The following is a 24,613-nucleotide window of genomic DNA, read 5'->3' on the forward strand; positions in this document are numbered from 1 at the left end:
AAGAGTTGTTGTCCCTTCCCAAGGAAGAGTACCACTTTTGACAGAGCTTCATAGTGAACATCTAGGCGTATCAAAGATGAAAATGCTCTCAAAGCTATATCTGGTGGTCAGACATTGACAGTGACATTGAAAGCATGTTCAAACACTGTCTCCACTGTCAACTACGACAGAAGTTGCCTGTTTCAGCTCCACTGCATCCGTGGGGGTGGCCTGGTCGACCCTGGGTTAGGCTACATTTTGATTATGTAGGACCATGGTACTATATTAGGTACCATGTTTTTGTTGATCATAGATGCACATTCTAATGGATGAGTATGTAAGAAGTCAGGTCACCAACATTGAGCACAACTATTGAAAAGCTGCGTCATTGTTTTAGCATACATGGTCTCCAGAAATCATTGTTTCTGATAATGTTGCAGTCCTTACCAGTACAGAGTTTCAGAGATTCATGAATTTAAATGGAATCATACATATTAAAACAGCCCATACCATCCTTCATCAAATGGTTTAGCTGAGAAAGCTGTGCAAACTTTCAAATCTGGAATGAACAGGTTATCAAGGCACTCTAGAAACTCAACTTTCCCACTGTCTTCCCAGTTATCGTACAATGGCACATTCGAATATGGGTTCAACATCGTCTGAATTATTGATGAAACGCCGCCTACGTACAAGGTTAAGTCTGGTGTTTCCAAACTTAGAGGGGAAGGTAGAGAAGAATCAGAGTAATCAAAAATTGAATCACAATATTCATAGCAAAGCTCGCACATTCAGAGTAGGAGACACAGTATTTGTGCAGAATTTAGGAACTGGTCCTTTTTGGGTTCCTGGAACCATTGCCTCAGAGACTGGCCCCTTATCCTTCCAGGTGGAAGTGGAAGACCGTATCATTCAAAAACACATGGACCATCTTCGTGACAGAGAGAGACACTTCAACCACCAACAATTCTGCCCGTGTTTAACATCGAACCATCAACCCCTGAGGTAACAGATCCACCTAGAATAGACATACCCATTGTCCCTGTGGAGTTGCATAACCCTGAACTGCCACTTTCTAATGATGTACCTGATGCTGCATTTCCTGATCACGTCGGTCCTGTGGGGTAACCCCAAGTGGTAGAGCTACACTGCTCTAACCGAATAAGGAGAGCATCTCAGAGACTTAATCTTTAATCACCTTAAGTTGTATTTATGTATATGTTGCTGGATATTCAAATGTTCTCTGTAAATAGAAACTGTAAAAAACTAAAGCGGGAGGAAATGTAATAACTGGAGGTATAGTCTCTCCTGCTATCTCTCAGGGGTCACGTGATGTTCTTGGAGGCTCCAACCAATGAGCCCTAAGTGTGGGTAATCAAGTGGGAGGGGCTTCCTGACAAAGGTCCTGTCGAACATGTAGCATCTGACGAATTCTCTGTAATAAAGTTTATCTGTTTCTTGCTGAAACCTGTCCGATCTGTCAAGTCATTACACTAGGCAATTGCAATTAATAGTAGAGTTAGGAAATACATTAGCATATGTCAATTTGCTACTTATACTTTCCCATTAGATTCTTACTCTAAAGGAGGAACTTTCAATTGGACTGCTCTTTTCATCACTCCATTCCTCTTCATTTCCTTTCATCTTATAATTCTGCAGTTATTAAACACAATGTAGAAATTAAATGGCTCCTCTTTTTTTAAGCAGGCAGCTGATATAAAGACAGAGTAACAGAAATAAGTTTGCTGTCCTGTTCATATTCTAAACTACTTTTAATAATTGAATTATCAAATTTTAATACACTCTAAATAACTTGCTACATACCTAATTCTTTTATGAATAACACAACTGAGATGGAGACAGTGTTTAACTTTAGGCTTTTATTCATTTTATTTTAAAAGTAAATTAGCTGATGTTTGTTGATTCTGACTGCCGGCAGTGGCCAAGAAGCTAATACAAAAGCAAAATACAACTGCAATGTCCATCACTATGAGTGGCTTGGTAGCACCACGGCTGACTGAGCTGGCCGAGTATAGCTGCTAGATTGAGTTTGTGGCAGGTGGTGAAGAAACCAACAAGAGAGAAAAACATACTTCACCTGGTTCTCACAATTCTACCTGTCACAGATGCAGTTGTCCATGACAGTATTGGTAGGAGTGACCACCACACAATCCTTGTGGAGACAAAGTCCCATCTTCACATTGAGGATATCCTCCATAGTGTTGTGTGGCACTATGACTGTGCTAAATGGGGATAGATTTCAAACAGATCTAGCAACTCAAAACTGGGCATCCATGAGGCGCTGTGGGCCATCTGCAGTAGCAGAATTATATTAAACCACAATCTGTAAATTCACAGCCCAGTATATCTCCCACTCCACCATTACCACCAAGCCAGGGATCAACCCTGGTTCAATGAAGACTGCAAGGGGGATGCCAGGAGCAGCACCAGGTGTCAGCCTGGTGAAGTTATAACACAGGGCCAAATGGTGGAGGCAGCATGCGATAGACAGAGCTAAGTGATCCCACAACCAATGGATCAGATCTAAGCTCTGCAGTCTTGCCATATACAGGTATGAATGGTGGTGGACAATTAAACAACTAACTGGAGGAGGTGGCTCTACAAATGTCCCCATCCTCAATGATGGGGAAAGCCTAGCACAACAGTGCAAAAGGCAAGGCTGAAGCATTTGCAGCCACCTTCAACCAGGAGTGCAGAGTGGATGATCCATCTCAGCCTCCTCCGGCCCAGCATCACCGTAAGACCATAAGTTCCTGACTTCCCTTGTCAGCCATGGTCGCCTTGTCCTCCCTTTAGTATGCTTCTTCTTCCTAGAGATGAATTTTTGCTGTGTCTCCCAAATTACTCCCAGAAACTCCTGCCATTGCTGTTCCACTGACTTTCCTGCTGGGCTCATCTCAGTCAATTCTGGCCAGCTCCTCCCTCATGCCTCTGTAGTTGCCTTTATTCAACTATAATACCATTACATCTGATTCCAGCTTTTTCCTCTCAAATTGCAGAGCAAATTCTATCATATTATGGTCACTTCCTCCTAAGGGTTCCTTCACCTTAAGCTCTCTTATCAAATCTGCCTCATTACACATCACTAAATCTAGAATTGCCTGTTGCCTAGTGGGCTCCACCACAAGCTGCTCCAAAAAGGCATCTCGTAGACATTCCACAAATTTATTTTCTTGGGATCCACTACCAACCTGATTTTCCCAGTCTACCAGCACATTGAAATCCCCCATGATCACTGTAACCTTGCCTTTCTTACACGCCTTTTCTATCTCCTGGTGTATCTTGTGCCCCACATCCTGACTACTATACATAACTCCCATTATGGTTTTTTTACCTTTGCGGTTCCTCAACTGCACCCACACAGATTCTACATCATCTGACCCTACGTCGTTTCTTGCTATCGATTTAATTTCATTTCTTACTAACAAAGCAACCCCACCCCCTCTGCCAACCTGCCTATCTTTTCAATAGGATGTATATCCTTGGATATTTAGCTCCCAGTCCTGATCCCCTTGCAGACATGTCTCCGTGATGCCCACCACATCATACCTGCCAATTTCAATCTACGCCACAAGCTCATTTACCTTATTTCGTATACTGCGTGCATTCAGGTACAACACCTTCAGTCCTGTATTTCCTGTCTCTCTTCTCATTGTTGTCCCTTTATCTGATGTGCTTGAAGTTAGATTCCAAACACTCTGTCCTATTTTGTGTTCTGGGGACTTTAATAGCCTCTCCTGGGCTCTCCTTTCTTTTCAGTTTTTTCATAATTTTCCATGAAGTTGAATCCACCCCCAACACGCTAACCTGCTGCTTTGTTTCCCATTCATCATACTTCTTGGAGTTTTACCCTTCCCTTCCCCCTACTTTCTAGTTTAAAGTCCTGTTGACCACCCTATTTTCCCTTTTCGCTAGAACATTGGTTCCAGATCGGTTCAGGTGGAGACCATCCCAACGGTACAGATCCCTCCTGTTCTAATACTGATGCCAGTGCCCCACGAAATGGAACCCCTCTTACCCGCACCACTCCTTTAGCCACGTGTTTACTTCCCTTATTCTCGCGCCCCTAAACTAATTTGCATGTGGCTCAGGTAGTAATCTGGAGATTACAACCCTTGAGGACCTGTTCTTTAAATTAGTTCCTAGTTCCTGATAATCCCCAAAGAGGTCCTCTTTCCTAGTCTTACCTATGTTATCTGTCCCGACATGGACCACAACAACTGGATCTTCCCCCTCCCTCTCCAATATCCTTTCAAGCCAGTCAGAGATGTCCCTCACCCTGGCACAGGGCAGGCAACATAACACGGGGGACTCTCGATCCTGCTTACAAAAGATGCTATCAATTCCCCTAATTATAGAATCCCCTACAAAAACCACTTATCTTTTTGCTTCCCCCTCTTGAATGGCCTCCTGTGCCACGGTGCTGTGGTCAGCTGGCTCATCCTCCCTACAGCCTGGTTTCTCATCCACACAGGGAGCAAGTACCTCGTACCCGTTGGACAAGGTCAAAAGCTGAGGCTCCTCTGTTCCTGAACACAGGATCCCTCTACCTGCCTCACTTGCAGTCACACCCTGCTGACCCTGACCACCGACCGAATTTGAGGTACTTAATCTACTGGGTGTGACTGCCTCCTGAAACAAAGTGTCCAGGTAACTCTCCTCCTCCCGGATGTGTTGCAGTGTCCAGAGCTCAGACTCCAGCTCATCAATTCTGAGCCCGAGTTCCTCCAGCAACCAACACTTGCTGCAGATGTGGTCACTGTGGCTCACAATGGGATCTGCCAACGCCCACATCATACAGCTACAGCACATCACCTGCCCAGCCATCTCTACTTAGCTAATTAATTTATTAATTAGCTTTGTAGTGTTTTTTTTTCAAATTTGGTGTAGATTTCCTACCAACCAATCAGGTCACAGCTTTCCTGTGACGTCACTTTTTCAGTTTTGGCTTCAGTTACTCTGTGCTCCGAGGTCACCGCTCCAGTCCTCCTCCATCTGAGTCTGCTTCCTGGAGACAAGGCCGCGAATCCCCGAGGTAAGCTAGATTTATACTCACCACTCCGGTTCTCCTCCCTCCGAGTTTTCTCCCTGGAGACAAGGCCCCAGATGCCAGTCTTCAATCAATTCAATTCACTCCACGCGATATCAAGAAACAGCTGAAGGCACTGGACACTGCAAAGACAACATCCTGGCTATAGTATTGAAGACTTGTGCAGCAGAACTAGCTGCGTCCCTAGCCAAGCTATTCCAGTACAGCTACAACACTGGCATCTACCCAGATATGTGGAAAATTGCCCAGGTATGTCCTGTCCACAAAAGGCAGGACAAGCCCAACCTGGTCAATTACCGCCCCTTCTGTCTACTCTAAATTCTCAGCCAAGTGATGTAAAATGATGTCAACAGTGTTATCAAGTGGCACCTACTCAGAAAAAATCTGCTCACTGACGCTCAGTTTGGGTTCAGCCAGGGCCACTCTGCTCCTGCATACAATACAGCCTTAGTCCAAACCTGGACAAAAGAGCTGAACTCCAGAGGTGAGGTGAGAGTTACTGCGCTGCACATCAAGGCAGCATTTGACTGAGTGTGGCATCAAAGAGCCCTACAAAACTGGAGTCAATGGGAATTGGGGGAAAACTCTCCACTTGTTGGAGTCAAACCAACACAAAGGAAGATGGTTGTGTTTGTTGGAGGTCAATCATATCAATCCCAGGACATCGCTGCAGGAGTTCCTCAGGGTAGTGTCCTAAGCCCAACCATCTTCAGCTGCTTCATCAAAGACCCTCCCTCCATCATAAGGTCAGAAATGGGGATGTTCATGGATGATTACACAATGTTCAGTACTGTTCATGACTCCTCAGATACTGGAGCAGTCTGTGTCCATATGCAGCAAGACTTGGTCAATATCCAGGCTTGGGCTGATAAGTGGCAAGTAACATTTGAGCCATGCAAGTTCCAGGCAATGAGCGTCCCCAACAGGAGAGAATCAAAACATCTCCTCTTGACATTCAATAGCATTGCCATCACTGAAGCCCCCACTATCACTATACTGGGGGTTACAATTGACCAGAAACTGAACTGGACCAGCCCTGGTAATACTGTGGCTAACAAGAGCACGTCAGAGGCTGGGAATCCTGCGAAGAGTAACTCACCTCCTCAGTCACCAAAGCCTGTCCACCATCCATAAAGTACAAGTCAGGATGTGATGGAATACTCTCTACTTGCCTGGATGAGTGCAGGTCCAACAACACTGAAGAAGCTCGACACAATTCAGGACAAAACAGCCCACTAGATTGGTGCCTCATCCACCACCTTCAACATTCACTCCCTCCATCACTGATGCACAGTAGCAGCAGTGTGTACCATCTACAAGATGCACTGCAGGAATTCACCAAGGCTCTTTAAACAGCACATTCCACAACCACTACCACCTAGAAGGACAAGGACAGTGGACAGATGGGAACACCACCACCTGGAAGTTTCCCTCCAAGCCACGTACCAACCTGACCTGAAAATATATCACCGTTCCTTCACTGTCGCTGGGTCAAAATCCTGGAACTCCCTTCCTAACAGCATTATGGGTGTTCCTACAACACATGAACTGCAGTGATTCAGGACAGCAACTTACCACCACTTCTCAAGGGCAATTAGGGGTGGACAATAAATGCTGGCCTAGCCAATGATACCCACGTCCCATGAATGAATAAAACAAAAAGCCTCACACCTGCATCTCACAGCTTGCATACACTGTCAGTTATTCAACCAAGGCAGCCATATTACCCAAACAAATTGCACCATATTCTCTGACACACTTCCGTCTCTCTTGCAGGAGAATAACCAGATGCAGAAGGGCCTAATTGGCACAAGTGTATGTCCTTACCTTCATGGAGGAAACAGTATTCTCCATCTTTCAAGCAACCATGACTGAAACCCATAGCCTGCAGTGGGGCTGAAAGCATAAAAGATGATGGTATCCTCATAGCCAATCCTGTTACTCACCCCTCATCCATCTCTTTTGATTTACATGTTGCAGGTTATGTAAAAATACGCCATCTACTTCCTCCCCACACCACTGCCTCCTTTACTAAAATCCTACACTTATGCATTTTCCTTTCAGATACACAAGAGGCCCCTTGTCAGACAGTGGTGGAAGATCAGGTAGAAGAGCAACAAGACAGTGATAATGAAGAAACATCATCACTCAATCGCAATCGGAGCCACTAACTCAGATACTGACACTGCGCATAATTTGGAGGATAGCTTAGCAGCAGGGTCTCCATGTGGTAAGACAATGAGTACAAGTGGCATACAGCCAAGGCAGTGCAAGGGTGCTGCAGCTGCCAGCTTCTCAGAGGGCAAGGTCACATACAGGTTTTGCTGCAGAGAACTTCAATGGGGCAGGCTACAGAAAGAGGTTGACAGGTATGTACAATATAATGCTTGATGCATTGGGAGAAAGCCTGCGTGCAATGTCAAGGAATACGAAGCAACAATAACTTTGCACAAGATTCTATTCAGAGCTTGGGGTCTATTCTTTCCAGCATGGAATTAGTGGTCAACCCCATTAGCATACTTGTACCCATACATACATAAATGTTGCCCAGGGCACAGTGAATAGCCCTTATTGCCCAGTATTTTGCTGTGGTGGCTCAAACGCAGTGCATGTAGCTGACTGCCACAGAATGAAGACATTATGAGCACTGCCACAATACCAGGTGCTGACCTGCATGATTCTCTGCATATGCTCACACACCAAATGAATTTGAAGGAATGGAATCACTTTCTGTTGCAGGATATCTCAGAGATGACATCCGGCATTGTAAAGTGATGTGTGCAATCATTGGCACCCTGCACCATGGGAAGCCAGAAATCCTTGCTAAGCTGCATGGTCAATCTGCCTGCTGCTCTCAAACAAAAAAGAATGATACGTAGGCACCTCTCTTTAAAGAGACAACCTCAGTGACCGACTTTATAGAATGGTGGATAACAAACAGTGAGATGTTGCAAATATCTGCATCTCCAACCTGGAAGGAGCTTGTTGCCACAGTTACTGGGTCCTCACCTCGCTCTACGGTTGCAGGTTTGGCTGTAGCAGGTGGTACATTTCAGTGGGAACATTCTTAGTGAAACACAGATATGAAACACATTATTCCCCACTGAGGTTCAGTTAGGAGAATTGTCCTAAACACATTTAGTGGAGATCCTGAGATCCCTTCTCCCCCTCCTCCTCCCTCTTCTAGCAGTTTGCCCTGCTCTGCATGACCTCTGCTCACTCTCCCAGTGATGCGACATGCTAAGGGGAATGCCATATCCGCAAGCAAGTAATCTGTGGAGTATCTTTGAAATCAGGATAAAATCTTTCAGCACATGCCCACAACTTTTAAGAACTCTAGAAAGAACCCTCACAATCATAGCAACAAGAAATAATGAATCAACAACTAATCTGAAAGTAGTTGATGATTTTTTTAAATAGTGCTGGTAAGGCCTGGGTTGGCGGCGGCAGCGGGCGGGGGGTGGGGGCGGGGTGTTGGCGTGGTGTCCTTCCTGTTGTTCAATGTGTATTTAGCCACGTGTGATTAAGAAAGGATATTAACTGGACCACTAAGCTTCAAAATGGCAGTGCTGATGTGACCTGCCTACTCTGCATACCTCTGGCAAACTCTCACTGTGTGTGCATGTGGTATGCAGACAACACCTGAAGTGCGTGCGCATGCTGCGGTTGTCACTTTGAACCTCTTAACGTTACTTGGACTGCCAAAGGAATGTGTACTATTTGTTTCAGTGCTAACAATTCTTTAAGCTCAATATCATTCCCTAGCTTATTTATTAAATTTTTAAATGTTTTTTTCTTTCATGGGATGTGGATGTCACTGCCAAGGCCAGCATTTGCTGCCTGTCCCTAACTGCCCTTGCGAGCAGTTAAGAATTAATCACATTACTGTTGATCTGGGGTCACATGTAGATCAGACCAGGTAAGGACAGCGGATTTCCTTCCCTAATGGACATTAGTGAACCAGATGGATTTTTACAACAATCAATGGTAGTTTTACCATCACTATTACTGAGACTAGCTTTCAACTCTGGTGTGTTTTTTTTTAAATAATTGCATTTAAATTCCACCAGCTGTTATGGAATCAGCCTGGACCTCTGGATATCAGTCCAATAACATTATGACTGCGCCACCATCTCCCCTGAATTACATATATGTGCCCATCTTTACAGTCCAATGACCTTGATCCTGAAATTCATCCTTCAACATTAGCAGCATCACACAGGAAAACACAGGTTTTGTGAGAATTAAGTTTGTCTACATTACCATTGATGCTTTTGCTCTATATTAGAATAATGTAAAAAATATCTATACTCTTACATACATTAACATAATTGAATTAATGTATTGAATTGTCTTTTGTTTCTTTTAATGTTTCATTGACCTTTTTTTACTTGAAGGCCTTTTCCTCTTCCAAAAGCCTAGTTTGGACTTGACATTCATACCCAGAGCTTGTGGGCAGCTTTCTTCAAGGTCAATGGCGAAGGCTGTTCCCTTTGTCGCTGACCGCAAAATCCAGGTCATTACACTTTTGTAAGCAAAGAGGCAGTCTGAGATCGATGTGAAACGGTGCACACTGCCTTTTGTGGCTTTTGAGATTATAACATTTAAAAATCACATAAGCCAATGTCTCCATCGCCCCAATGTTATTAGTGTATTTTTTAAAAAAAATAACTTGAATTTAGAAGCACAGCAAAACTTCTCTCACTTGTGTTTTGCTGGTTCGGAAAATGCAAACATTCTAATTACTTAAACTTGAGATAGAGAGACGGAGAGGAGAGGCGGATAGAAAAGCAAAATCAAAGAGTCTTTCCTCGTCCAGCAGAAAGATACAGAAGTATAAGACGGGGAGACAAAGCGAGAGAAGCAGCAACGCATCACAGGAACAGGTAAAAGAAAAACCATAACAAAAACAGAATTACCTGGAAAAACTCAGCAGGTCTGGCAGCATCGGCGGAGAAGAAGAGTTGACGTTTCGAGTCCTCATGACCCTTCGACCATATTGTCTGACGCAATGTACACAGTATTATCACAGACACATTTATTATAAATACCACTGTTGAAATTTTCCTCCTCTGCTCTGTCTCTCCCTGACAATATTCATAAGTTAATAGCTATACCGTCTCTATAGCAACATCCATACAAGGCTTTGGCAAGTTGGGTGTTCAGAAGCGCTGAGAGCTGTTCCAATTTAACCCGGGGACTCCACCTGCCATTGCTGAATTTACCGCCAAATACGCGTGCATGCTTCTACCGACTCCCATCCAAATCCACGACACAATCAAGTCAGTATATCGTCACAATCCAATCGTTCTCGCCCCCTGGAATTGTCCCAACAGTTCAGGCGTAACCCAGCTGTAGAGTGAGTTATTGTTAGATACCAGTTCGGGGGTGCTGTCTGAGATTGATGTTTGCTTTAGTGGTTGCTGTAATCTAACGAGAAAGGGAAGGTTTTTGCAACGAAATATAATGCCTCTATACACAGTCGCTGTTCACGGATTAGTTTAATTGAAATTATAGGGAAAGGTGAAGTTTTCAACCTTCCACGAAAATCTCGACACCCTGGATTGACTAAAGACAGGTCAAGGAAGATGTGGCCGGAACATCATGAACAGCTCAAATTGCGACTGTGGCCTTTCAAGTTCGACTATCACCTACGTTTTGAACTTTTGCCCTGAGAGACTCATTCTTGGTGGCATCACAACTGCGTCAGCTGAAGCCGCTGAATGGATTGTTAACCTAGACATCAACCAATAACTGTTTTCCCAGCCATACAAAGAAGAAACGAAAGGAATGGCAACATTTTTCATCTTCTTTAAAAAGCGTTCAGACGTTTGGCCACGAATCTTTTGTTGCTCATGGGCAACTTCAGCATTGGAACTTTTTGACTTTTCAACTTTTAAGAAAATGTACGTTGAATTCCAAGAGGGATTTAAAATCAGTCAGATTTGGGATATAGGCAATACATTAAACAGGACAACCGGGGTTTGTTTAAAATGCAAGATTTGCTTTACCATTTGAAAGCAAGTTATTTTTGCTCAGTAAATGTTTAGCAGTTCAAACTGACAAGTAACATGTGTTAATGGTACTTACATCCTTGGCTCAAAACCTTATCGCAACGTTATATAATTTTGTTCAGTAACTGAACCCATACAGGATTTGGTTTAATAAATTGCATATAGAGAAATTTAGCAAAAGCAAAGCGTTGAGATATTAAGGAGTACTTGAGCAGCATTCTGAAATGGTCAGGAACTTTTGAATAACCTTGCTCCACAGAGACTAAGTAGATCATTAAATGAAGAGAATTATCCATTGTTGGCCATGAAAAGGTTGAGTTTTTTTTCAAAACCAAGCAATTGGCAATTTAAGAGATTTTTTCCTGCACTGTTAAACATTTAATTGTTATAGATAATGGGTTCAAAAGCCAATAGTCATTAACATCAGTCATTAAGATGAAGACTCAAATTTTCTTGGATTTTTGAAATTAGTGGGGTGTAGTAGCAGCTGGCTATTTGTTATCACCACTCAAATTGGTCAAAATGTATTGTCCATGATGTAATTCCCACTTTGTGAGAGCTGAATCCTCCACCCATCTCTTAGGTTTTACATGTGTGCATAAGTGATGGGATGATGTCAGAGATAAATTTCTGTAATTTTCAAGGCTATGATACGTGCTGGCTGATATGTATGCTGCTTGATGGGGAAAAAGACCTTGCATTTATCTAGTACTTTTCATAATCTCAGAACATCTCAAAGTGCTTTAATGCCAATGAAGTGCCTTTGAAGTGTAGTTGCAATCAGAGAACAATGCAGCACAGAAGGCTCAACCCATCTTGACTGCAGCTGTTTGGAAGAACTACCCAATTGTGCCCTGTAAGACCCCACAAATAGCAATGGTGTAATGAGTAGGTAAATGGCCTAGAAATTTGATGTTGCACAAAAACAAGTGCATGGAGGAAGCAATGTGTGCTCAGTGCAACTGTTCATATGGGTGTAGAGGCCACATGAAACTCATGCTGGCACTTCAATATCATATTCAGTGTGCAGCCAGTGCTGCCCAAGCTGCTTATTGATGTAGCATCTATTTGGAATGGAATGGGATGTGGGGGAAGGGGAATAAGGGGAAAGGAAATATCAGTAAAGGAGAGGTACATTCTGGCTACAGGAAAGGTTCCAAAAGGTGAAAAAGGCTGAAAGAGGTTCAGAAAGGCATCCAGAGTCTCCAATGCAGAGTTTAAAGCTCTGGTCATGGTAACAGGCAGGAGAACAATCCTGCTTCCCTCAGTCATCAGGCACCAGCTCCACCACCAGTGGAAAGAAGTCACTGAGGAGGTTAATTCAAGAGATTTAGCTCTCTTAACTTTCCTACAATCACTGTACCACCATTCACTGCACATCCTTCCCCTACTAAAAACTCTGCATCTCCTACTCTCACTGCTACTGGAACCTTCACTTCCCCCAGCACAAATATTACACAATGCGGACCAACTATTCCGCCTCAACTGATGCATTTCCAAAACACCTCACTAGTATCACTAAGACATTCCCCTTTTTTTGTTGCAGAAGGTTTGCAGGTGGCCACCACTGTAGCCACAGGCCGTTTACATACACTCTTCCAGTTTAAAAAGACTGTGATACAGATCATGAGCTGGTGGCTGGGCCATAGCTGTGGCAACACTGGACATGAGTTTGTGCAGTGTTTCTTCACACTGTAACTCTTTCGAGTATCCTCTTTTCTTCCTACTCACTTCTTTCTCACTCTTGTTGCACTGTGAGACAAGCCAAAACTGCTTCAGCAATCACTCATCTCTCTTTGCTCTCCCTTTATACCATCCCTTTTTCATTTCAGGAGCCGAAAATGTTGAGGCTCTTGTGCCAATGCTGGAAGAGGAAGGAACCCTACCTGAAGATACATTGCTCAATCTAATCATAACAAGCACCAGCTCACAGACTGGCACAACTGTACTTTAGAAGCTAGGCTCTTCATGTGATTTACCATGCACAAAAAAGGTAGGATAGGGTGGGGAGGTTGGACACCACAAGTGTGACCTTGTCAAAAGGTGCATTCTGCTGTCGATGATTCAGATCATGATTTTGAGGATCCAGGCTAACAAGGAAAGCTGACTCCCAGACACCGAGAAATTCTAGGTGCACTGGGCAGTTTTTCAATGCACATGGGTGTTTCTTAATTCAGGATAAATAGTTGTTGGGTAGTATAGAACTTGAGTATTGCTGAAAAAAAGAGATATGTTGAATCTTTATGTCTTGCACTCATCAGGACACTTCACAAAAATACCAAAATAAGGGGAAAACAACAATTTCTACTGTATAAGAGTGCTGATTAGTTGGCAAGTGGACTCTGATAGGTAGAGGTATTGCCATGGAGAATGCGCCAGTGATAGTGACTGACAGTTAACTGCTAAGTATTGTTTGAAATTTAAACCAGGTAGCTTGACACTGATTGGCAAGGCATTGCCCTGAGTAATGAGTCAGTGAATCACTGTCACTTAATTTGTTTCGCTGAAACAGCTGCAATGTATGTACATGCTCTTTCTGTCTGCAAAGAACAGGGTCCTGTCTATTAATATATGTAGAGTCCAGTTTCTTCAAACGCTCCACATTGTGAGCCTGACTGACAATCTGAAATTGGTTGTCAGCATAATTCTTAGCACACTGAGGATTATTTAGCAAATGTTGTGATTCTGAGATTGGGACATCAAATGTTGGACACTATGCTTTGAGTTTTGCAAGCATGGGCTGGTTGGATACATGCCCATTGTAAAAAGCAGCTGGGACATGCTGTTTGATAAGATCCGCCAGTCTATGGGAGGTATGGCCTACATACCTAGTATCACAGTGGCACTGAAATTCACATACCACATTACTCATTTATGTGATAGGCAGTATGTTAATTTAAAAAAATATTAAGAGGAGTTAAAGTAAAAATTTTTATTCAGGATTTTGTATTTGTGTTAATGTCAATAATTGTAGTCAGGTGAAGGCAAGGCCCATAAGGCTGAATTGCAGGAAAACAATCAGATAATGGTTATGAGGGTCTTTGGGAGCAATCATGATCAATTTATCCTGTGCCTGTCCTCTTTGCTGTTTTTATTCCAACTCTTCACAGGCTGACTGTTGGATGGCAAGGGTGTCCCCTTTAGACTAGGCTTCAAGATTCCTCTCAGAAACTCTGGCACCGCTGCAGAGCTACTGTACAAAGAAAGCCACGGCTGCCATCAGAAATATCATCGAGCAGACTATTGGCATGAAAAATAATGCTTCTGCTACCTGGTCTCTTTGGAGTTTCATAGTATGTGTATCCATATTTGTGGTCATGTGCTGCATGCTGTATCACTTTATGACAACAGGCAGAAATCATGACTCATTCATCATAAACCAGTTCAAATTATCTCTGAACAGCTGCAGATTAATTCTGAGTTACATTGATATCTATCCCTGTTAAAAGTATGAAAATAGAGCACTGACATTTGCAGTCAAAAATATAAGACCAAAATTACAATCCATATGCTTGCCTTCAGTGTAATTTTATAGAATATGGGGAATTCACTTGAATCAATTCATCTATTCTTCTGAAACATTAGCTAATTGTACCCAGGAACTGACTTCCTACTCAAAGTATTATAAGTACTGTTGAATATCTGTCAAATTGACAATGTGAAAATATTTAGCCTTACTAAATTGCATCGTTGTAGTATTTACAATTTGAGCCAAATGAAGCCAGCCATTTTGTGCTGCTGTGCAGTAGCAATACGAGTGGTACTCTCTACTAACAGGATGCTATCGCCAAGCCAAAAAGACATTCTGCCTACCACACAAATGAGTAATGTGGTGTATGAGTTTCAATGCCAGCGTGATGCCAGGTATGTAGGCCAAGCGTCCTAACAACTGGTGGATTGTATCAAGCAGCATATCCATTCGGGTGTTCACAGCAGGTCCAATACTGACTGTACTCAACCTTCTCAAGGGCAAGTAGAGGTAGGCAACAAATGCTGGCCTAGCCAGCAATGCCCACGTCCTGGGAAAGAATAAGAAAACAAATAGTGTTAGCATAGCTCCGTTGAATAGGGGGAGAATTTTCTCCCCATTGGGCAGGCCGGGCGGGAGTGGGTGCAGGCAGGCGCACAGCCAATAGCTGCCTTTGATCGGCTGTGCGTCGCCATTTTACATGGGCAGGCTAATTAAGGCCTGCCTAGCATGACGTGAACCCGGAAGTGCTCAGCGCTACCTGTGCGGGTGGGGGGGAGAGGGAGATTAATTTAAGAATAAAGCTTTGCAAAAAAGAAAAAAAAAAATACTCAGACATGTCCCCTCATGTGCCAGTGTCACATGAGCAGGGACATGTTTATGTATTTCAATAAAAAATGTTATTTAATTTATAAAGCCTTCATGTAACCTCATCCTGCCGGTGAAGGGGGTTTCATGAGAAATGCGAAGGCCGCCTTGGCTCTTCGCCTGCCCACCAACCTTAAGGTTGGATGGGCAGCCCAGACAAGTATCTCAATTGTTGATTAATGGCCATGTTAGGCCTCTGACAGTTTGGCGGGCGTGCAGCAGAGTCGGCTGCATGCCCGCTGAACTGAAGATCTGAATGACTCGTGGTGACATCGGGACGCACACCTGAACGGAAGATTCAGGCCTAGATGAACACCAGAAATGACAAATAGCAGCTTGTATTGAATGTAAATACCACTTAGATAAGCTTCATGAAGAGCATAAATTTCAATATGCGCTAAAATGAGGGCCATTCAACCCACTTAACTTGCCCTCTCTCATATATCCATGATTCCGCTACCACGGAATGGCTTCAAATCAGGGCTTAGATAACACACAAGGGGCGTATAACAAAGACTGAGGCACAAAGGAAATAGGTGCATTTGTAAAGGCATAGCAGGGAGACAAAATGAAGAGTAATATCAAATGTATTTTCTGGGTTTGCAGGATATGGCTCATGGTGTGTCCAGGGATCTATGCAGGGTCCTATTTTGTTTTTCATTTATACAAATGATTTTGACACAGACAACAGAAATTGCTTCAAAATTTGCTGTTATCACCAAATTAACCCGATATGCCAAACATTTAGGAATCAGTAAAAGCAAAATACTGGATGCTGGAGGTTTGAAATAAAAACTCAGCAGGTCTGACAGCATCTGTGAAGAGAGAAACAGAGGCTGGGATTTTCCGGCCTGGCATGGCGGGCCATTCAAACGTCCAGCCACTTCAACAGGACTGGAAGATCATGGGAGAGGCCGGAAAATCCTGGCCAGAGTTAATGGGCGGAATCTTCCCTCCCTGCCATCAGCAGGATTTGTGGCAGATAGGGGCGGAAGATATGGTGAAAAATCGGTTTCCCGAAGCTGACAAACAAGGTCGGGATGATCCCCTCCTGACATTCATGGCGGGTCGGGTCTCCCACTGAAGCTTGGTGGGAACCCACTTTGCATCTCATGCACGCTCATTAAAACCTAATCCTGTAAAATCTTCTACCCTGACAGCGGAATTCACACTTCTGTAAACGGACCGGATGTTTGTGGTTTGCACCAGGCGAGAGAGAATTTTAGAGCACTCACTTGGGGAGGTAGGAGGAAGTGTCTGCGAGTGTCAGCCTCTGCGAGGTAGAGGTTAGTGCACCAGACAACAGCACCACCCTTGTCAGCAGGTTTGATGACAAAGTCAGGGTTGGACTGAGAGAATAGAGTGCGGCAAGTTCAGAGAGAGACAGGTTAGAGTGGGAGAGAGGAGCAGAGAAATTGAGGCGACTGATGTCACGCCGACAGTTCTCAATGAAAAGACCAAGAGCAGGTAAGAATCCAGAGGGAGGGGTCCAGGTGGCGGGAGAATATTGGAGGCGGGTAAAAGGATCCGCTGAACGGGGAGAGGACTCCTGCCCAAAGAAGCGAGCACGGAGACAAAGGTGGCGGAAGAAGAGTTCAGCATCGTGCTGAGCCCAAAATTCATTGAAGTGAGGGTGTAAGGTTATGAAACTGAGTCCTTTGCTGAGCACTGAACTTGCAGCATCAGAGAGGGAAGGTCAGGGGGTATGGTGAATACATGGCCGGGGCTGGGATTGGAAGATGGGCTGGGGCCAGAGGGTCGGGCATTGGTGTCGATGAGTTGTTGCAGCTTCCATTCCTTTGCACCTGAAAGAAAGAGACAAAGTTTCTTGTTGTGGCGTCGGATGAGATGAAGAATAAAATGAAACTGGGGGCAAGGACAGCTTAGAGATAGGGTGAGTTGGTGCTGCTGGAGGGAGAGGTAGAGTGTGTTCAAAAGGCGGTGCATGGCACTGAGTGTGGATCTCAGGATGCGACGAGAACAGCAGTCCAAGCAGTCACAAGTCACCACAGTCCTGAGAAGCACAACACTTTCACTTCCTATTTTGGAATCTCTATCTCCTATGCTGGTCTGGTTGCATTATATCTTCTAACCATTTTTCAGGGTTCTCCAATTCTGCAATTATCTTATAGTGCTGCTCACACAGCAGAGCTACCTTCTGCAGCTAAGGTGAATCAGGCAACAGGGACACACGTGTCACATGTGCATGTACTGCAGCATTAATGACCACCATCAGAAAAGGTTCAGAAGACAGAAATAAAATCACATGCACATCTTTCAAGCAACTGCATGCGAAAAACCTGGTTTATGTTTCACCCAATGTTATGGAATCTGCAATGTAAATAGGGCAGATTGCACAGCACCAGCGATCAAGATAACTGTCAAATATGAACTGGCCAGGTGTTAGTAGAATCTTAATGCTAAACATTGATATATTCCATGATGTGGGCTCACACCTATCAAGTTGAATCTAATTTTTAAAAAAATTCATTTATGGGATATGGGTGTCACTAGCAAGGCCAGCCTTTATTGCCCATCCCTAGTTGCCATTGAGAAGGTGGTGGCAAGCTGCTTTCTTGAACCGTTGCAGTTCATGTGGTGTAGGTACACCCGTGGTACTGTTAGGAAGGGAATTCCAGGATTTTGACCCAGCAACAGTGAAGGAACAGCAATATATTTCTAAGTTAGGATAGTGAGTAACTTGGAGGTGATGGTGTTCCCATCTATCTGCTGCCCTTGTCCTTCTAGATGGTAGTGGTCGTGGGTTTGGAAGGTGCTGTCTAAGGAGCCTTGATGAATTCCTGCATTGCATCTTGTTGATGGTACACACTGCTGCTACTGTGCGTTGGTGGTGGAGGGAGTGAATGCTTGTGGAAGGGGTGTCAATCAAACAGGCTGTTTTGTCCTGGATGGTGTCAAGCTTCTTGAATGTTTTGGGAGCTGCATTCATCTAGGCAAGTGGAGAGTATTCCATCACACTCCTGTCTTGTGCCTTGTAGATGGTGGACAGGCTTTGGGGAGTCAGGAGATGAGTTAGTTGTTGCAGAATTCTTAGTCTCTGACCTGCTCTTGTAGCCACAGTATTTATATGGATAGTCCAGTTCAGTTCCTGGTCAATAGTAACCCCCAAGATGTTGATAGTGGGGGATTCAGTGATGGTAACGCCACTGAAAGTCAAGGGGCGGTCATTAGATCCTCTCTTGTTGGAGATGGAGATGGTCATTGCCTGACACTTGTGTGGCGCGAATGTTACTTGCCACTTGTCAGCCCAAGCCTGGATATTGTCCAGGTCTTGCTGCGTTTGGGAATGGACTGCATCAGTATCTGACGAGACGTGAATGGTGCCAAAACATTGTGCAATCATCAGCGAACATCCCCACTTCTGATCTTACGATGGAAGGAAGGTAATTGATGAAGCAGCTGAAGATGGTTGGGCTGAGCACACTACCCTGAGGAACTCTTGCAGTGATGTCCTGGAGGGGAGATGACTGAACTCCAACAACCACAATCATCAGCAAACATCCCCACTGCTGGCAGATTTGTTTTGGTGTAGCAAGTTGACAATTTCTACTTCCTCTTAAGCCAGTCAGATTGCCACTGAACTTGTGAGATGCTACTTACACAGCACATCTAATATTAGACTTTAATTTAAAAATATAGATTATTACAACCTTTTTTTTAAAAAAAATCCAAGAAAATGGAAACCGATGTCAGCACAATCAATAGATTACAAACTGAACTTATTCGAACTGAAATTCCTTAATTACTATGTGACAAAGTTACAAAATGATTAAAACCATGACCATTTAAAATACACTTTATACATTTAATTTCCATTAGATTTTATATTTAATGTAGATGAAAAAAAAATCAAGAATTACTGGAACTATCTCCAAATCTTCAAATTAGCTCACAATAGTTAATACACTCATCCTATAGCTGCACTGGAACCAAACAAATAAAACTGTGTACCATCAAGAATTTAATAACTTTATGCTAATTCTTGATATATGGTAAACAGATTACATTTCAAAGCCCCACGGATTTACGTCTCTCTAATGGGACAGAGCATAACACATGAACTTCTGGCTCATGAAGTATCAAGATCCGCCCAATCATGCATCATAAATCACTAAACAGCAACATTACCGAATCATTCGTATCGCTTGGGTGCATTTTTACTAGATCAAAAAACCTGAAAGGGGTTTGGCTCCAGATAACAATGATATTTTCTAATTTTATTAATCTGAAAATAATTATGTATCCGATTTTCTTGGTCAAACAGCAGATTGGACTGTATGAGTGACATATAATATTGTAGAATGGAGATACTGTACTCCAATTCATCGGGCTTCCATTACCATCCTTACTTTCATTTTGCACCCTTAACAGTTGGCAGTGGATAAGGAGATTATCTGCTGGCCCCTAACATGATAATCTCTTTTGAAAGCTTTGCTACAAAAACCTAGAAACAGATTTTTAACTGAAGTAAAGCTGTTGTGAACAGTTTTTATGAAGAGTGAAAAGCTAACAGCATAAAGATGCTACTTACACCCTATCAATAGCTTTGTATTTGACATTGATAAAATGGAATAATTAAAAAGGCCAGAACAAGCCTTTTATATGTTTTCAAAATTATGTTTTTGGCACAGTTTGTATTAGCCATAAATATATTAGCATATGCAAGAATACAGAAGGTTTGAGGATGCCAAATCCACGAACTTCTTTCTCCCAGATGAGAAAGGGATGTTGTATTTATCTGAATCAGGCACAAATTTATTCATCTTACCAGCCAATACTTCAGTTACACGAACTTGACATTATCCATTATATCATGATCGAACAGAAAAAAGTATCTGGTCTTCACCATAACCTATTGTGCAAAATTCCCCATCAGGAAAAATCTATTAGTGTCAGAACACCAAAGATGCATATCACTTTCTTTTCCCTTCAAAATTCATTAAAACAAAGGTTCAGCTACACTCAATAGTCTAAAAGAAAGATCAGTGCCTCAACACACAACGCCCACATTTGTGTTCATTTTACGTTGTTGGTTTCAGTCAAACGTGAAAACTTTCTCCACAGCCACAGGTTCCTTTGATGTTAGGATTGTGGAATACAAATTCACTAGCGAGTTTATTTTCAGTATAGTCCATTTCTGTTCCTAAAAGTGTCAACTGTGCCTTCTTTTCAATGAATATTCGAACACCTGCAAGAGAAAATGAAAAGCTAATATATAGTTATTACCATGGGAAAAATAGCACTTGGCCTCCTCTTTATACAATATATCTCACCGTTACCTCTGGAATCTCCCAAGGATCTATCCTTTACCTCTTTTTCTCATCTGCATGATGCCCCTTGACATCATCCAATAATCCAATGTCAGACTTCACACGTATGCCAATAAACCTAACTCAGGGGTGGGAGAACTACGGCTTGTAGAAGCTTTTGATCCAACCCTAGAACTGCAGTAAGGTGGCAAACTTTGCCAGGTCATCCAGGGATCCAGGAAATATTCTCAGGAACACAAATCAGACTTTGAGAGAGGAAGGTACTCAGATTACCTGTTTTTACCTGTATAGAGTGACCTTTGATAAATGACAACATGATCCAAGGTAAGCTGAGAGCAGTGGCAGGAGGAAGGTGTTTTGTGAGATGGAGTGCAGCTGCCATGTGAGGAGGAGAATGGCGGAGCATTACAAGCAACACAATGATTTACAATGTAACTAGTCCCCTGTCTCCTGATTGCTGCTGACTTAGAGTTAAGTACTGGAACAGATTTAACTGAAGTGGTTTAAAGTATCAGTGGGCACAAGTATAAGTACGTTAAAAATTTACCAGCAACTGCCTATCAAATATTTAAATTGATCTGGCAAACATTTATGTTGTACTGATTTCAATATATACTTAAAAGAAGGCAGTCTATATCCTAGTTCAGATGGTTCTTGCTTCCTATTAACTAGCAGCTACAGACAGCTCGTGAACTCTTTTACTCTCTCCTCACCCTACGGCTTCTTGAAATCTGCGCAATGAGCTTCACCAAGTTCACTCTTTTTATTTCCTGCAGCCAGGAACTCTCCCTGTGCTGTCATGTATCTGACAATGCTTACATTAACTTACATTACATGAATCATAGTCACAACTCTTAGTCATGACCCAAACAGCCTATCCTTAATACATCAACAATACGTCCATACATGTGGTTCTAGTTAATTCAAGCCATGCAGGCACACTTCCTTACACATCTAAAAATTACCTCTTCAACTACCATGAACTCCTACAAAATACACAAATAGCAATTCATAACAAAGTATAAAAGATAAAAAAAAGTATTAAGAAGTTCACATTTCTTACAATACAGTCTTATCAATGACTTCCCCTCAACAATAAGGTCAGCTGAAGACTGTCATTACTGCTGCTAGGAAGGGAGTTCCAGGATTTTTACCCGGTGACAGTGAAGGAACGCAATATATTCCTAAGTCAGGACTTGGAGGAAAATTGCAGGTGATGGTGTTCCCATGTACCTGCTGCCCTTGTTCTTTCTTATAGGTGGTAGCGGTCATGGGTCTGGAAGGTGCTGCCATAAGTTGTTGTAGCACATCATGTGGACGATATACAGCGCTGCCATGGTGTACTGGTGTAGGAAGGAGTGTTTAAGGCAGTACATGTGGTGCCAATCAAATGGATCGCTTTCTCTTGAAAGGTGTTGAACTCCTTGACTGTTGTTGGAACTGCGCTCATCCAGCCCAATGGGGGATATTCTATCACACTCCTGACTTGTTCCTTGTAGATGCTGGACAGTCATTGGGGAGTCAGGAGGTGAACTATTTGCTGCAGAAGTCCCAGCCTCTGACCTGATCTTGTAGCCACAGTATTTATGTAGCTGGTGCAGTTAAATTTCTGCTCAATGGTAACTTCCAGGATGTCGATGGCATGGGATTCAATGATAGTAACGCCATTGAACGTTGAGGGAATGACTCTCTTATTGGACACAGTCATTACCAGGAACTTGTGTATTGTGCGTGTCACTGGCCATTTATCAGCCGAAGACTGAATGTTTCCCAAGTTCCGGCACATGAACGCAGAGATTGCTTCAGTATCTGAGGAGTCACACATGGTACTGAACATTGCTGATTGCACAAACATTTCACACACTGATCTTATGATTGAGGGGAAGTCATTGATAAGCAGCTGAAGATGGCTGAGCCTAGGAAACTGCCCTGAGGAACTCCTGCTGCGATGTCCTGGGGCTGCGATGACTGACCTCCAACAACCAAAATCATCTTTCTTTGTGCTAGGTATGACTCCAGCCAGTGAAGAGTTTTCGCCCCACCAATTCCCATTGATTTCCATTTTACGGGCTCCTTGATGCCCACACTGCCAAATCCTGCCTTGATGTCAAGGGCAGTCACTCTCACCTCACCTTAGGAAGTGAGCCCCTTTGTCCATGTTTGGACTATGATTCTAATGAGGTCTGGAGCCATGTGGTCCTGGCAGAATCCAAACTGAGCACTGGGGAACAGGCTATTTGAGTAAATGCTGCTCGATAGCACTGTTGACAACACCTTCCAATATTTTGTTTAAGATCAAGAGTAGATGGAACGGTGATTGGCCAGATTGTCTAGTTACGTCCTGCCCACAAAAAACAATTTTCCATATTATCTGGTAGATGTCCACATTGTAGCTGTACTGGAAAGCTTTGGCTAGGCATGCTAGTTCTGGAAGAAATGTCTTCAGCGCCACAACCAGAGTGTTGTTGGGACCCATAGCCTTTGTTGTATCCAGTGCGTTCAGATGTTTCTTGATATCATGCTGTGCAAATTGAATTAGCTGAAGACTGTCATTTGTGATGCTGGGGACCTCAGGAGGACACCAGATGGATCATCCACTTGGTACTTCTGACTGAAGATGGATGAAAACGTTTTAGCCTGTCTTTTGCAGAGATATGCTAGGCTCCACCACCAATGAAGTTGGGGAAAATGTGTGGAGCCTCCTCCTCCTGTTAAATGTTCACCACCATTCACACCTGGGCGTGGCAACATTGCAGAGCTTTGGTCCATTGGTTATGGGATCACTTAGCTGTGTATAGCATGCTGCTTGCCATTTAGCATTTATGCAGTCTAGTATTGTAGCTTCACGAATTTGGCACTGCCACCTTCTCAAGAGCAGTGAGGGATGGGCAACAAATGCTGGCCTTGCCAGAGATGCTCACATTCCATGAAAGAATAAAAAAAAATTACAATGCTTGGTGGTGTTCTCCCAAAACCAAGACTGCTACTTCCAAATCCATAGCTTCACCCCTATCTGCCCCTGCTTCATCTTATCTGCTGCTGAATTCCTCATCTATGCTCCAGTTACATCTGGGCTCAACTATTCCAATGCTTTGCTGCCTATATCCAACTTGCACCAAGTTCCATTCATCTGTCACCTGGTGTTAGCTGACCTACGTTGTCTCCCAATCTAGCAATGCCTTGCTTTTAACATTATCCTTATTTTCAAATATCTCCATGGCCTCAGTGCTCCTTCAGCCCCACAACCATCCAACATTTTTCATTTCTCCAATTCTGGCCTCTTGCACATCCTTGATTTTAAGGTCTCCATCAATAATCACTCTGCCTTCAGCTGCTTGGGCCCTTAGATCTAGAGTTAGCTCTATTAACCTCTCCACCACCTTTATAGTACACCTTAAGACCTATCCTTTTGGTCACCTGTCCTAACTTCTCAAGTGACTGTGTTAAATCTTTTTGAAAGCATTCCTTTGAAGTGATTTGGAATATTTTACTATGTTATAGGTACCATATAAATGCAAATTGTTGTAGATTTAAATAATCCCTAGTTACAAATATTACATTAATCATGACATGCCCAATCAATGCACTTGTCCTTTGCCATCATGCTGGTGTTTGCTAATTTTGAATTGCTGAAATCCTCATTATTTAGGCCAAAACTGAAATACTGCCTGGTATTTTTTTTTTTACTATTCATTCATGGGTTGTGGGCATCAGGCTAGCATTTATTGCCCATCCCTAATTGCTCTTCAGAAGGTGGTGGTGTGCTGCCTTCTTGAATCACTGCAGTCCATGTGCTGTAGGAACACCTACAGAACTGTTAGGAAGGGAGTTCCAGTATTTTGACCCAGCGACAATGAAGGAACGGCAATGTAGTTCCAAGTCAGGATGGTGTGTGACTTGGTGTTCCCATGCATCTGTTGCCCTC

At 43.2% G+C, this 24,613-nt stretch overlaps 1 protein-coding gene across 4 annotated transcripts in view; it reads right to left on the bottom strand.

The window, feature by feature from the left end:
- LOC121277499 (iron-sulfur cluster assembly 1 homolog, mitochondrial-like) overlaps window positions 1–24,613 on the bottom strand; it is a 71,511-nt gene that overhangs the window by 25,995 nt on the left and 20,903 nt on the right. For 2 of the 4 annotated variants that reach the window (XM_041187060.1, XM_041187058.1), the window contains one exon: window positions 19,210–20,606. The exons of the other annotated variants lie outside the window; for them this stretch is intronic. In XM_041187060.1, coding sequence (XP_041042994.1) covers window positions 20,458–20,606 — 149 coding nt within the window. In that variant the 3' untranslated portion in view covers window positions 19,210–20,457. Of the gene's footprint in view, window positions 1–19,209; window positions 20,607–24,613 lie in introns of those variants that run through there. 4 annotated transcript variants of the gene reach the window in all.

Source organism: Carcharodon carcharias, chromosome 4, assembly GCF_017639515.1.
Source record: "Carcharodon carcharias isolate sCarCar2 chromosome 4, sCarCar2.pri, whole genome shotgun sequence".
NCBI lineage: Eukaryota > Metazoa > Chordata > Chondrichthyes > Lamniformes > Lamnidae > Carcharodon > Carcharodon carcharias.